Below are 12,402 nucleotides of genomic sequence, written 5' to 3'. Positions count from 1 at the left end.
CATCTGCAGTTCCTTCTTAAACATTCTACCCATATCCCTTGCTTTTGTTAGGCCTAACAGCTAAATCTAACTCTCTCTTGAAAACATCCAGTGAATTGGCCTCCACTGCCTTCTGTGGCAGAGAATTCCACAGATTCACAACTCTGGGTGAAAAAGCTTTTTCTCATCTCAGTCCTAAATGGCCTTATTCTTAAACTGTGACCCCTGGTTCTGGACTCCCCCAACATCGTGAACATTTTTCCTTAGATTTTTATACATTTCAATAAGGTGTCCTCTCATCCTTCTAAATTCCAGTGAATACAAGTCCAGTCGATCCATTCTTTCATCATATGTTAGTCCCGCCATCCCAGGAATTAACCTGGTTAACCTACGCTGCACTCCATCAATAGCAATAATGTCCTTCCTCAAATTAGGAGACCAAATCTGCACACAATGCTCCTGGTGCAGTCTCACCAGGGCCCTGTACAACCCGGGAAGAGGGGAGGGGGGGAAGAGGGAGGGGGGGGAAGAGGGGGGGGGAGAGGGAGGGGGGGGGGAGAGGGAGGGGGGGGAAGAGGGAGGGGGGGGGGAAGGGAAGGGGGGGGGGGAGAGAGGGGGGCAAAGAGAGGGGGGGGGAAGAGGGAGGGGGAGAGCGGGAGGGGGGGGAGGGGGGGGGGGGGGGGCGGGTGGGGGGGGGGAGGGAGGGGGGGGGAGGGGGGGGGGGGAGAGGGGGGGGGGGGGGGGGGGGGGGGGGGGGGGGGGGGGGGGAGAGGGGGGGGGGGGGGGGAGGGAGAGGGGGAGAGGGAGAGGGGGAGAGGGGGGGAGGGGAGAGAGAGAGGGAGGAGAGGGGGAGAGGGGAGGGGTGGAGGGGGGAGGGGAGGGGGAGGGGGGGGGAGAGCGAGAGGGAGAGGGGGGAGAGGGGGGGGGAAGAGGGAGGTGGGAGGGGAGAGGGAGAGGGGGAAGGAGGGGGAGGGGGGGAGGGGGGGGGGGGGAGGAGTGGGGGGAGAGAAGAGGGGGGGGGGAGGGGAGGGGGGAAGGAGGGGGGGGGGGGGGGGGAGGGGGGGGGGGGGGAAGAGGGGGGGGGGAGGGGGAGGGGGGGGAGGAGGGGAGGAGGGGGAAGGGGGGGGGGGGGGGAGGGAGGGGGGGAGAGGGGGGGGGGGAGAGAGGGGGGGGGGGAGAGGGAGGGGGGGGGGGGGAGAGAGGGGGGGACGAGGGGGGGGGGAGAGGGGGGGGGGGGGGGAGGAGGGGGGGGGGAAGAGGGGGGGAGGGGAAGGAGGGGGGGGGGAGAGAGGGGGGGGGGAAGAAAAGGTGGGGGGGGGGTTGGGGGGGGGGGGGGGGGGGGGGGGAAGAAGAGAGGGGGGGGAGGGGGGGGGAGAGGGAGGGGGGAGAGAGGGGGGGGGGAGAGGGGGGGAAGAGAGGGAGGGGGGGAAGAGAGGGGGGGGGAGAGGGGGGGGGGAGAGGCGAGGGGGGGGGAGAGAGGGGGGGGGAGTGAGGGGGGAGGAGCGAGGGGGGGGGTGGGAGAAGAGGGGAGGGGAGAGAGGGGGGGAAGAGGGGGGGGGGAGAGGGGGGGAAGAGAGGGGGGAGAGAGGGGGGGAAGGGAGGGGGGGAGGAGAGGGGGGGGGGAAGAGGGGGGGGAGGGGGGGGGGGGGGGGGGGGGGGGGGGGGGAGGGGGGGGGGGGAGCGGGGGGGGGAGAGGGGGGGGGGGGGTAGAAGGGGGAGGGGGGGGGGGGGGATCAGGGGGGGGAGGGAGGGGGGAGGGGGAGAGGGGGGGGGAGAGGGAGGGGGGAGGAAGAGAGGGGGGAGAGGGAAGAAGATGGGGGGGGGAGAGGGGGGGGGGAGCCTTCCTGATAGAGGGGGGAATGTGGGAGAGGGGCCGCCGCAGGTAACGCGCTGACGTCGGGGAGAGGGGCCGCAGGTACGCGCGCTGACGTCGGGGAGAGGGGCCGCAGGTACGCGCTGGACGTCGGGGGGGAGAGGGGCCGCAGGTACGCGCTGGACGTCGGGAGAGGGGACGCAGGTACGCGCTGACGTCGGGGGAGAGGGGCCGCAGGTACGCGCTGACGAGGGGGGGGGAGGGGCCGCAGGTACGCGCTGACGTCGGGGGAGAGGGGCCGCAGGTACGCGCTGACGTCGGGGGAGAGGGGCCGCAGGTACGCGATGACGTCGGGGAGAGGGGCCGCAGGTACGCGCTGACGTCGGGGAGAGGGGCCGCAGGTACGCGCTGACGTCCGGGAGGGGGGCCGCAGGTACGCGCTGCCGTCGGGGAGAGGGGCCGCAGGTGCGCGCTGACGTCGGGGAGAGGGGCCGCAGGTACGCGCTGACGTACCCCGGGGCAGCGACGTTTGCGTGATTCCGTCCGTGCGTGAGTGCCCGGATGCGCGGCGCTTGTCCCCCGGTCGAGCGGAGCTGAGGCGGCGGCGGTCGGCGGAGGAGGAGGCGGAGGAACAGCCCGACAACCCCCTCTCTCTCCCCCCCACACCCACACCCAACCCCGGCTCACAGGCAGCGGCCCCACACACCGGCTCCACCACACCCTCTCCTCACCGCCACCGCAGCAGCAGCAGCAGCAGCAGCAGCAGCGCTCCCCGCGGCCTCGGCCTCCCGCTAACTCACACACACACACACACACACACACACACACACACACAACCGGGCCGCAGCGAGCGAGCGGGCGGGCGGTGAGAGGCGTGAAGAGGAGACTAAACCACCCCACCCCCCCACTCACAGCGGCGGGCGGTGCGGTGCGGTGCGGGCGGCGACAGTTGATCGAATTATCTGGAAGCGGACGGACGGACATCGGCGGCCGGCATCATCATGGTGAGCGGGGAGAGAGGGAGGGGAGGGGAGGCGACCATCATGGCAGCGCCGCAGTGTGGGGCGGCCTCGCCGCAGGGCTGCCCCGCCCGCCCCCTTCTCCACACACACATCTCCCCCCCACATCCCCCCCCCCACCTCGCCCCCCCCCCCCCCCTCCCCACATCTGTCCCCCCCCCCCCCCCCCCCCCCACCCCACCACACACATCTCACCCCCACCCCACAATCTCTTCCCCACATCTGTCTCTCCCCCCCACACACACTCACAGACACACACATCTGTCCACCCCCCCCCCACACACACGACACACACACATCTGTCTCCCCCCCACACACACACACATCTGTCTCCCCCTCCCCTTGCAGATCCCTCTCCCCTCCTCCACATCTCCCCCCCCCAGATGCTCTCTCCCCCCCCCCCATATCTGTCTCTCACCCCCCCCCCCAGACCCCCCCCCCCCTCATCTGCCTCCCCGCACAACTGCATCCTCTTCCCCCAGATCTTCCCCCACCCATCACATCGGCATCCCCTCTCCCCGATCTCGCCAACCCCCCACCAGATCCATCCTCTTCCTACGACATAGTCCTCACCAAACCTTATTTCCCCTCCCTGAGATCCCCCCCCCCCTCGCCAGATCTAGTTCCCTCCCCCACCAGATCCTCTTCCCCATCAGATCCCCACATCCACTTCCCCACTCCTAAATGTTCACGATTAATCATTTTAATTTGTTAAGAGGCATTTATTTATAATTTTTGATTTGCTGGGCCACTTATATATCACCTGCTGTACTAAATGAAAGTAGTAAATAAATATTAACGTATGCCTTTCTGTACTGGCCAAAATGGAGGGGACCATTGTTTGGCTGCAATTTTAGTTTAAAAAAAAATAATGCTCACTCCATTTTCTACTTTAAAGCCTTAGCAAGTAGATGGAGTGGTGACCTAATCTTTTGTTTACGTGGGGCTCAATTAAAGTCAACTGATCTGAAGTTGCTTTTGTTGTGAAGGGAAAATTCTGAAGCTGTTGAAAACCTTGAAAAACTGAAAATGTTGCATTCAATGAAGCAATGTTTGCAGAAAATGTTGCATTTTAGGTTTGCCAGAAGCTGACTTCTTCAGAAATGTAAACCAGTATTTGGAATATAGCTTCAAACTGTGAACGATGTAACATCTGTAGTAAATATGCACACCATTTATTTTTAATTGACCCTTTATTTTTGATATTTCTGTGTTGCAAGTAGCAAAGTCAGCATTTAAAATTTATGTTTGGAATTTCATGTTTCAATTGTGATATATTGAATTGCTTACAGCACTGTATAGTGAAAATAACTGAAATTAATTGGAATCAGTATTTTTAGAAAAATGAGCTGCGGTAGATTTTTACCCAAGATTATTCAGGTTTTTTTTTAAATGATTGTAACGTTTAGAGCCAAACGCAACCTACACTTTATCAGAAATTTGAAGTACATTGTGGCTCTAATGGATTTATTTGATGACAACATCTGTGTGAAAGTTAAATTGGAATTTATTTTGGAAGAGGGGTGGGGTAGATAAAGCAAGCGGCTGGAGTGGGGACTTGGGGAATTGATTCCCTGTACTCTTTGAAAATAGGTGAATCTCAGGAGATGAATTAACTCATGCAAGAATTATTTGTTCTTGGAACACCTGATGATATTAAAGGTACTCTTATTTAGAGTAAGATTACTTCAAATTAGGATAGGTTCCAAGCTTTTGTTGGTGGATGAGCAATGTGAGCTAACTGACCTTCATTCCTGTATACCTGTGGTCTTTTATCTGAGATATAACATTAGGCAATGTTAGCTGTCATATGTACTGGGTGCAATGAAAATCTTGCTTGCTGTGGCATCCAAGGCACATGGACTCTGACAACACACAAAAACAAATTGAAAGTTGTACATAAATTGTACAAATTTTACTAGATGGTGAAAAGAGACAGACTGCAAAAAACAAGATATTAGTGCAAAAGAATTAGAAAGCATGCATGGGTGATCTGTGGTGGTCCATTGCTGAGATAGGATTAGTGTTGTGCAGGTCGGTTCAAGAACTGATGGTTGTAGGTGGAAGTAAGAAGAGAGCGTGGTGGGGGATATTTAGTGGTAGATGCCAGCTTCTTGAGGCAGCTCCTCATAGATGCTTTTGATGGTGGTAGCCCATGATGGTCCAGGCTGAGTTCCCCATCCACTGCAGCCTGTTGCTTTCTTGTGAATTGGGATCACTGTACAAGCGTATAGTCCAAGATGCAACCAGACGGGATACTTTCTATGGTGCATCTGTAGAAGTTTGTTGGAGGATTGGTGACATGCCAAACCTTTAATTCTAAGAAAGTAGAGGTGCGTTCTTAACTATATTCATCCAGGGTAGATCATCCTAGATGTTGATGCCCAGGAATTTGAAGCTGCTAGCTCTGACCACTCTTTCCTGCAGCATACAATTGATGCATAATATGAGCCAATTTACTTTTGTTTCCAGTTGAGTTATAACGCTTGGTCATGGTTAAAATCAGGAGCTTAAATGGAGTTGGGATTAGACCATGAACTTTGGTCAGTGATTCACTTCAGTTGGGTCTATATTTATCAACAGTGGTGGAGTTTAAATGATCAACATTATGATTGTTAGTTGGAGTTTTAATCTATTGAGTAATATGTAAACGGATGTATTGTTGCATCTTCTCTGCAATTCCTGATTTCAGGCTTTTGACAAATCTTTTGTTTATCACGCTTATCAATATTGCCATCAGTAGTATTACCACTTGGTCTGATCATCCCTCTGATAATTTTCTCATTAAAAGTGACCATAAATGCAGAGTGATTGCTATCAAAGTGGAACATGTGTGTGTTGTGCAATATGAAAATGAGAAACAGTTTACTAATATAGGCATGCTTGTGGTCTGAGCTGCCTTGTATTCCAAAATTAGTAAGGGCAGTAACAGCTAAAATTTCTCAAAATATATACTCGTATCTTATGCATGCATTGTTTTTGAGCATTCTAGAGAGTACAATGCTCATTTTATAAATTTGACAGACCAGTTATTGGAAAAATATAACTTTATTAAAGTAATTAATGCAAAAACAATGATGTGCATAGCCTGATTCCACAAACAATAATTGGGAATATGATATATCTATTTTACTAATATGAGGGCAAAATGTTGGACTAGAAAACCAATAGTCCTATTGTTTTTGAATAGTAGGCAGGGTGTTTTATGAAGACCCATGATTAGGGTGAGATCTTTGTTTAACACCCATGTGCATGATAGTGTCTCTAAAGTCTTCCCCTATACGATTTAAATCTTGTTGGACAGCCCTGAATCCACCAATTACATAAGTTACTTGCCGGGAACTACGGTTAAAGTGTAAACAGAGTGGATGTGAAATGTGGACATTGAAAACAAAATCTCTGAATAATAATACAGTGAATCGATTTCTTTGGGTTGGTTTGCATTGAATATTTCACTGGAATTCCATGCCATTTTTTTCCCTTTGATTTTTGGATTTGCAATCCAGTAGTTAAATGATTTTTTTACTTTTTAAGCTTTTGCCATTGGTGTTAATATTTAAATTATGATTATTGTTGGATTAGAAAATGAAGACACGGTGAAATCTGATTCCTTTCCCTTCACTTTCTCCAGTATTTTCTCCATGGCTTTTCCAAGTAATGTAAAGAATTCTCGACTTGTAAGCTGGGAGTAGTATCGAACTGCAAATCTACATTTGCTAAACTTAATGCTAGATTTTAGGAAAATTGGAAAGTTCTAACGTGTGGAACAGCAGAAGAATGAAGGTGTTACAACTCTAATCACCAGGGTTCAATCCTGATATCCAGAGTAGCATGTTCTGCTTTTGTGCCCATTTCCTCCAGACACTAGTTTCTCCTCTCAAAGACATACAGGTTGATAGATTAACGGACTGCTGTATATTGCCCCTAGTGTGGTGGTGAGTGGTAACATCTGTAGGAAGCTGGTGGGACTGTGAGAATAGCTTGAGATTGACGTGGGATCTGTGTAAAAGGTGCTTGATGGTTGATGTGCATTTTTTGGATTGAACAGCCTGTTTCCACGCAATTATGTTTGGCTCATGATAAAATAGAATTCTCAATATATTTTTCATTGTGCATAGAAACTTCACAAGATTGTGGTATACCACCATTGTTTATTTGGTATGGGCTTGTAATTTATTCTGAATGGTACTGCAATTCTGTGTGCTTGATTGTATATTTAGGGAAATGCATGTGAACTGTGTGATCTCAAAATGGAAACCAAGACAAAAAATATTCAAGAACATTGTCGTATAGGATATCAAACTAGGCTTTTAAGCCAGTTTTATACACATGGAATAGAGGGGTGAGAATACACTTTGGGATCTGTTTGAAAAATAAAAGGTCAATTCATCGCAGTGATTAATTATATGAAGGTTTTGAATATGATTGCAAAAAGGATTTGTTTTTTAAAATAGGTTTCAAATAATAGCAAGTAGCACAAAATGCAGATATGATTATGCTCGCTTCTGTGAACTGCAAGCATCCAATTTTACACACTCCTTGAAAATATTGTCTCTCATATACTTTCTTGTCCTTTAACCTGTTCACTGGCAATTTTTTTTACTATTGGCCATGACAATGGAGTACATATTGGGGTAGTACTGAACAGGTTAAGATATAGAAACTACTTTGGAACCAATTCAGCAAACTTGGGACATGATCGTTTTAATGTAAGGAAATCAGGTCCAAGAAGCAGCACTTAGAAATGACAGGTTAATATTCCCCATCTGATCTGGCATAATTAATTATTTGTTTGTATAGTGTGGCTAAGTACAAACATACTAAAAATAATCCTTATTACCCTGCCTATTAACGGGTGAAAAGATGTGGTTCTCCAGGTACCAGCTTCATTTTTCAATAATTCCACCAGCTTCCTCCATCAGATCTTTTAATTTTGACAATATTCCTGCATACACAGTCTCTTGTGTCTCCATGCAGATTTTTTGGAGCGTATATTCCTATTTTGGGATTCGGGCATGTGATACTACAAACATACTGTAGAAGCAGGAAGCCATTCAGCCCATCGGCTCTACAATCTTGTGTATCATTTTGAGGTAGTGTTGGTGAACTTGTCCTCCCTTGGAGTAAGTTATTCCTATTTTTAAAAAGAATCGTGTGTTTCTGTTGAGATTCTGATTAAATCATAAGATCATAACGCACTGATAGCTGTAGAATTAGACCATTCGACCCACCAAGTCTACTCCGCCATTCAATCTGGCTGATCTATTTCTCCCTCCTCCCTCATAACCTCTGACACCCGTCAGATTAGTTGGGTCATTAATTGTTGCTTTTCAAGTGCTTTAAGCAGACTGAGCCATTGCAGGTGGACAAAGTCTCCTACCCTCAACAAGGCGGGGTAACTGTGTTTCCTTAGCACGGTGATGACTGCTCCTGTAGTTTGGGCAGAGCAACCTTCACAATTTGGTGCCCTTGCAGTTGAAGCAGCAGCTGTTAAGTATATGTATAAAGTGTTAAGTATAAAGATCATGCAAGCGAAATAGATGTAGCTCTTAGGGCTAACGGAATCAAGGGATATGGGGAGAAACCAGGAATGGGGTACTAATTTTGGATGATCAGCCATGATCATACTGAATGGCTGTGCTACCTCGTATGGCCTACGCCTGCACCTATTATCTATGTAATTGATTGCACATTATAACTAAAGGGGACTCCAATTGTAATGACATGTCATGTTACTGCACCCAAACTTTAAAAAATATCACTGCTTCTGTTCAAGCCCTGTATCGATAAAAAACATGGCAATAGATGGACAAGACCAATGCGATTAGTGTGAATGGGTGTTCAAAGGTTGGCATGGACTCAATGGGCCAAATGGCTTGTTTCCATGTATCTTTCAATCAAAACCATTGGCAGAGGTCACCATCCTGTATTCAGCAAATTTTAGGAACCTGGTGGTTCATCTCCGATAGCATCTCAGCAACAGGGTCATTTTCAGGATAGTATTCCTCACCCTTGTAAGGGATGCAACTCAACATTGCTTGCGTTAAAATAACTCTCTGGACAAGACTACAGTATCTGATATATGTTCTACGTTCCATATAACCATATACCAATTACAGCACGGAAACAGGCCATCTCGGCCCTACAAGTCCGTGCCGAACAACTTTTTTTCCCTTAGTCTCACCTGCCTGCACTCATACCATAACCCTTCATTCCCTTCTCATCCATATGCCTATCCAATTTATTTTTAAATGATACCAACGAACCTGCCTCCACCACTTCCACTGGAAGCTCATTCCACACCGCTACCACTCTCTGAGTAAAGAAGTTCCCCCTCATGTTACCCCTGAACTTCTGACCCTTAATTCTGAAGTCATGTCCTCTTGTTTGAATCTTCCCTATTCTCAAAGGGAAAAGCTTGTCCACATCGACTCTGTCTATCCCTCTCATCATTTTAAAGACCTCTATCAAGTCCCCCCTTAATCTTCTGCGCTCCAGAGAATAAAGACCTAACTTATTCAACCTATCTCTGTAACTTAGTTGTTGAAACCCAGGCAACATTCTAGTAAATCTCCTCTGTACTCTCTCTATTTTGTTGTCATCCTTCCTATAATTGTGCGACCAAAATTGTACACCATACTCCAGATTTGGTCTCACCAATGCCTTGTACAATTTTAACATTACATCCCAGCTTCTATACTCAATGCTCTGATTTATAAAGGCTAGCATACCAAAAGCTTTCTTTACCACCCTATCTATATGAGATTCCACCTTCAAGGAACTATGCACGGTTATTCCCAGATCCCTCTGTTCAACTGTATTCTTCAATTCCCTACCATTTACCATGTACGTCCTATTTTGATTAGCACCTCACATTTATCAGCATTAAACTCCATCTGCCATCTTTCAGCCCATTTTTCCAAATGGCCTAAATCACTCTGTAGACTTTGGAAATCCTCTTCATTATCCACAACACCCCCTATCTTGGTATCATCTGCATACTTACTAATCCAATTTACCACACCTTCATCCAGATCATTGACAAACAACAAAGGACCCAACACAGATCCCTGAGGCACCCCACTAGTCACCTGCCTCCAACCCGATAAACAGCCATCCACCATTACCCTCTGGCTTCTCCCATTCAGCCACTGTTGAATCCATCTTGCTATTCCTGCATTTATACCTAACAGTTGAACCTTCTTAACCAACCTTCCATGAGGAACCTTGTCAAAGGCCTTACTAAAGTCCATATAGACAACATCCACTGCTTTACCCTCGTCAATTTCCCTAGTAACCTCTTAAAAAAATTCAAGAAGGTTAGTCAAACATGACCTTCCAGGCACAAATCCATGTTGACTGTTCCTAATCAGACCCTGTTTATCCATCCTTTTCATAATTGTGGAAAACTGGGCAAATAGTTTCTCGAGTAACAACAAACAACAAGTAACAAGTAGCCTTTATTGTCATTCAGACCTTGCGGTCGGAACAAAGTTTTGTTGCCTTGCAGTCCTACATATAGTAAAAATGACAAAACACACAATAAACACAAATTAACATCCACCACAGTGAGTTCAACAGGCACCTCACTGTGGTGGAAGGCAAAAGTCTTAAGTCTTTGTCTCATCCCTTCTTATTCTCCCTCTGCGCCGAGGCCGCTGCCACTGTCGTCCACTGGGCCCGCGGTCGGGTCGAGTGGCCGCTGCTGCCGGAACGTGCCCCAGCTCCGAGTTCTGGTCGCCGCTGTCCCAGCTCTGAGGCCAGGCTGCTGCAGCTCCGATGCCGTGTGGCCGCTGCCGCTGCCCCCGCTCCGAGGCCAGGCCGCTGCTATCGCTGCCGCTGCCCCCGCTCCAAGGCCAGGTTGCTGCTGCCGCCGCCCCAGCTCCGAGACCAGGCCGTCGCTGCCGCCGCCGTCCCGGCTCCGATGCTGGGCGGCCGCTGTCCCAGCTCCGAGGCCAGGCCGCCACTGCCGCTCCGAGTTCTGGTCGCCGCTGTCCCAGCCGCCGCTCCCCAGCTCCGAGTTCTGGTCGCCACTGCTGCTGTCCCAGCGGTGGCTGCCCCAGCTCCGAGGCCGCCAGCTCCGCCATTAGGCCTCGGCGCAGGCGCAGGCGGAGACGGAGGATACGACAAAAGAAGTCGCATCCCCCGAAGGAAGAGACCAGAAACGTGTTCCCCCCCCCCACATACACAACATAATAAACCAAAAATCAACTAAACAGGACAAAAGAATAACACAAAAAAAGAAAAAAAAACAGACGGACTGCAGGCGAGCCGCAGCTGCTAAGGTAGTGCCGCCATCTTTTAACAGTAATAGATAGTGGCTAAGAAATATTTAATATGTTCAAATATTTTAAGAAGACTTGATGGTAGGAAGCTTCACTTGGCAGTGAAGACCAGAATCAGTTGTCGCAGTGAAATGGGAAAAACCTTTTCACATTGGAATTCCCTATCCTGTAATTTTCAGGCTTCTATGGATTTCTGGATATTGAAGAATATGGAGAAAGGGATGGGAAAGTGACATTGGGGTTGAAGTTGAGTTGTGGTCATTTTGAAAGGGCACAGCAGCTGACAGGGGCTGAGTAGACATCTGTTCCTATTTTTCCTATACTTTTGTACATATCCACTAAATTAATAATTTCAATTGCCCAAAAATGGAGAAGTCCCAAGGGTTATTTTTGTCAAAATAGTTCAGGATTGAAATCACTAAGTTGAATGAGATTTAGCTTGGACATTATGAAAAGGCTGTTCAGAATTCTATTGCTCAATTTCCTACAATGCAGGACTTTTCCATTTGTCCAAAAAAGTAGGATAAATGAGGTTGAACATAATTGCCTTTTGATTTAAATAGCAAACGGTCAATTTATATTGAATTAAACTTGCTATGGTGAATTCATTCTTTGCTTTGTTTGCTCACATGCTTTGTTTCAGAGGACTTTTTTAAAAGTGTAAACATACGTTTGATCATGTGTACATAGCCAGGTCAAGTGCTATCTTCAGATGCAATCACCACTTGGAAAGATTAAAATCTACATTATTCTGTTTAGCTCAAATGGTTTAATGAAACAGGGTTGAAAAACCCCTTACGGCTGCGTAAGTCTCCTACATGTGGGCTAATTCCAGTTCTGACTTGATTATCCTAATTTAATGAGACGGTCATCAAAGCTGCCCTTCAATCTTGAAAGGCTCAGAGTTCTAGAATTCCCTTCATAATGTAGGGAATTGCTAATACTCCCATGAAGCATTTGCAACTAAAACTGGTAGATATAGAAGTTCTGTTCAAAATTTCAGTTCTGGAAGTCTGCCTAATGCTTACTAAGGTCCTTGCGGCAGCACTTTATTATGGCTAAGACTGTAATTGGCATCTGTGCTGCAGTTGGATCTTCGTACGAAATGTCAATGAACAAATTAACATGCACTGCCCCACATCTTCTCTCATTGTATTCCATCTGCCGCTGTCTTGATCGCTTGTTTGAATCCTGTCCTTTTGCAATCTTTACCAAATCTATCTTCTATATGCTGTTTCATCAACAATCTTCAATGTGTTACATTGTCTTCTAAGATAAATATGTAAAACATGAATGGTTGAGAGCC

General features: G+C 48.6%; 1 protein-coding gene across 2 annotated transcripts in view; it reads left to right on the top strand.

Moving 5' to 3' along the window:
- The first annotated feature begins 2,389 nt into the window (after positions 1–2,389).
- The window catches only part of LOC129699240 (calcineurin subunit B type 1), a 44,216-nt gene continuing 34,203 nt past the window's right edge, over positions 2,390–12,402 (top strand). For both annotated transcript variants that reach the window (XM_055638858.1, XM_055638857.1), the window contains exon 1: positions 2,390–2,796. In XM_055638858.1, the coding sequence (XP_055494833.1) occupies positions 2,794–2,796 (3 nt within the window). In that variant the 5' untranslated portion in view covers positions 2,390–2,793. The remainder of the gene's footprint in view (positions 2,797–12,402) is intronic.

The sequence above is a fragment of the Leucoraja erinacea genome, chromosome 8 (genome assembly GCF_028641065.1).
Source record: "Leucoraja erinacea ecotype New England chromosome 8, Leri_hhj_1, whole genome shotgun sequence".
Lineage (NCBI taxonomy): Eukaryota > Metazoa > Chordata > Chondrichthyes > Rajiformes > Rajidae > Leucoraja > Leucoraja erinaceus.
This window is presented reverse-complemented; position numbering and strand designations above follow the sequence as displayed.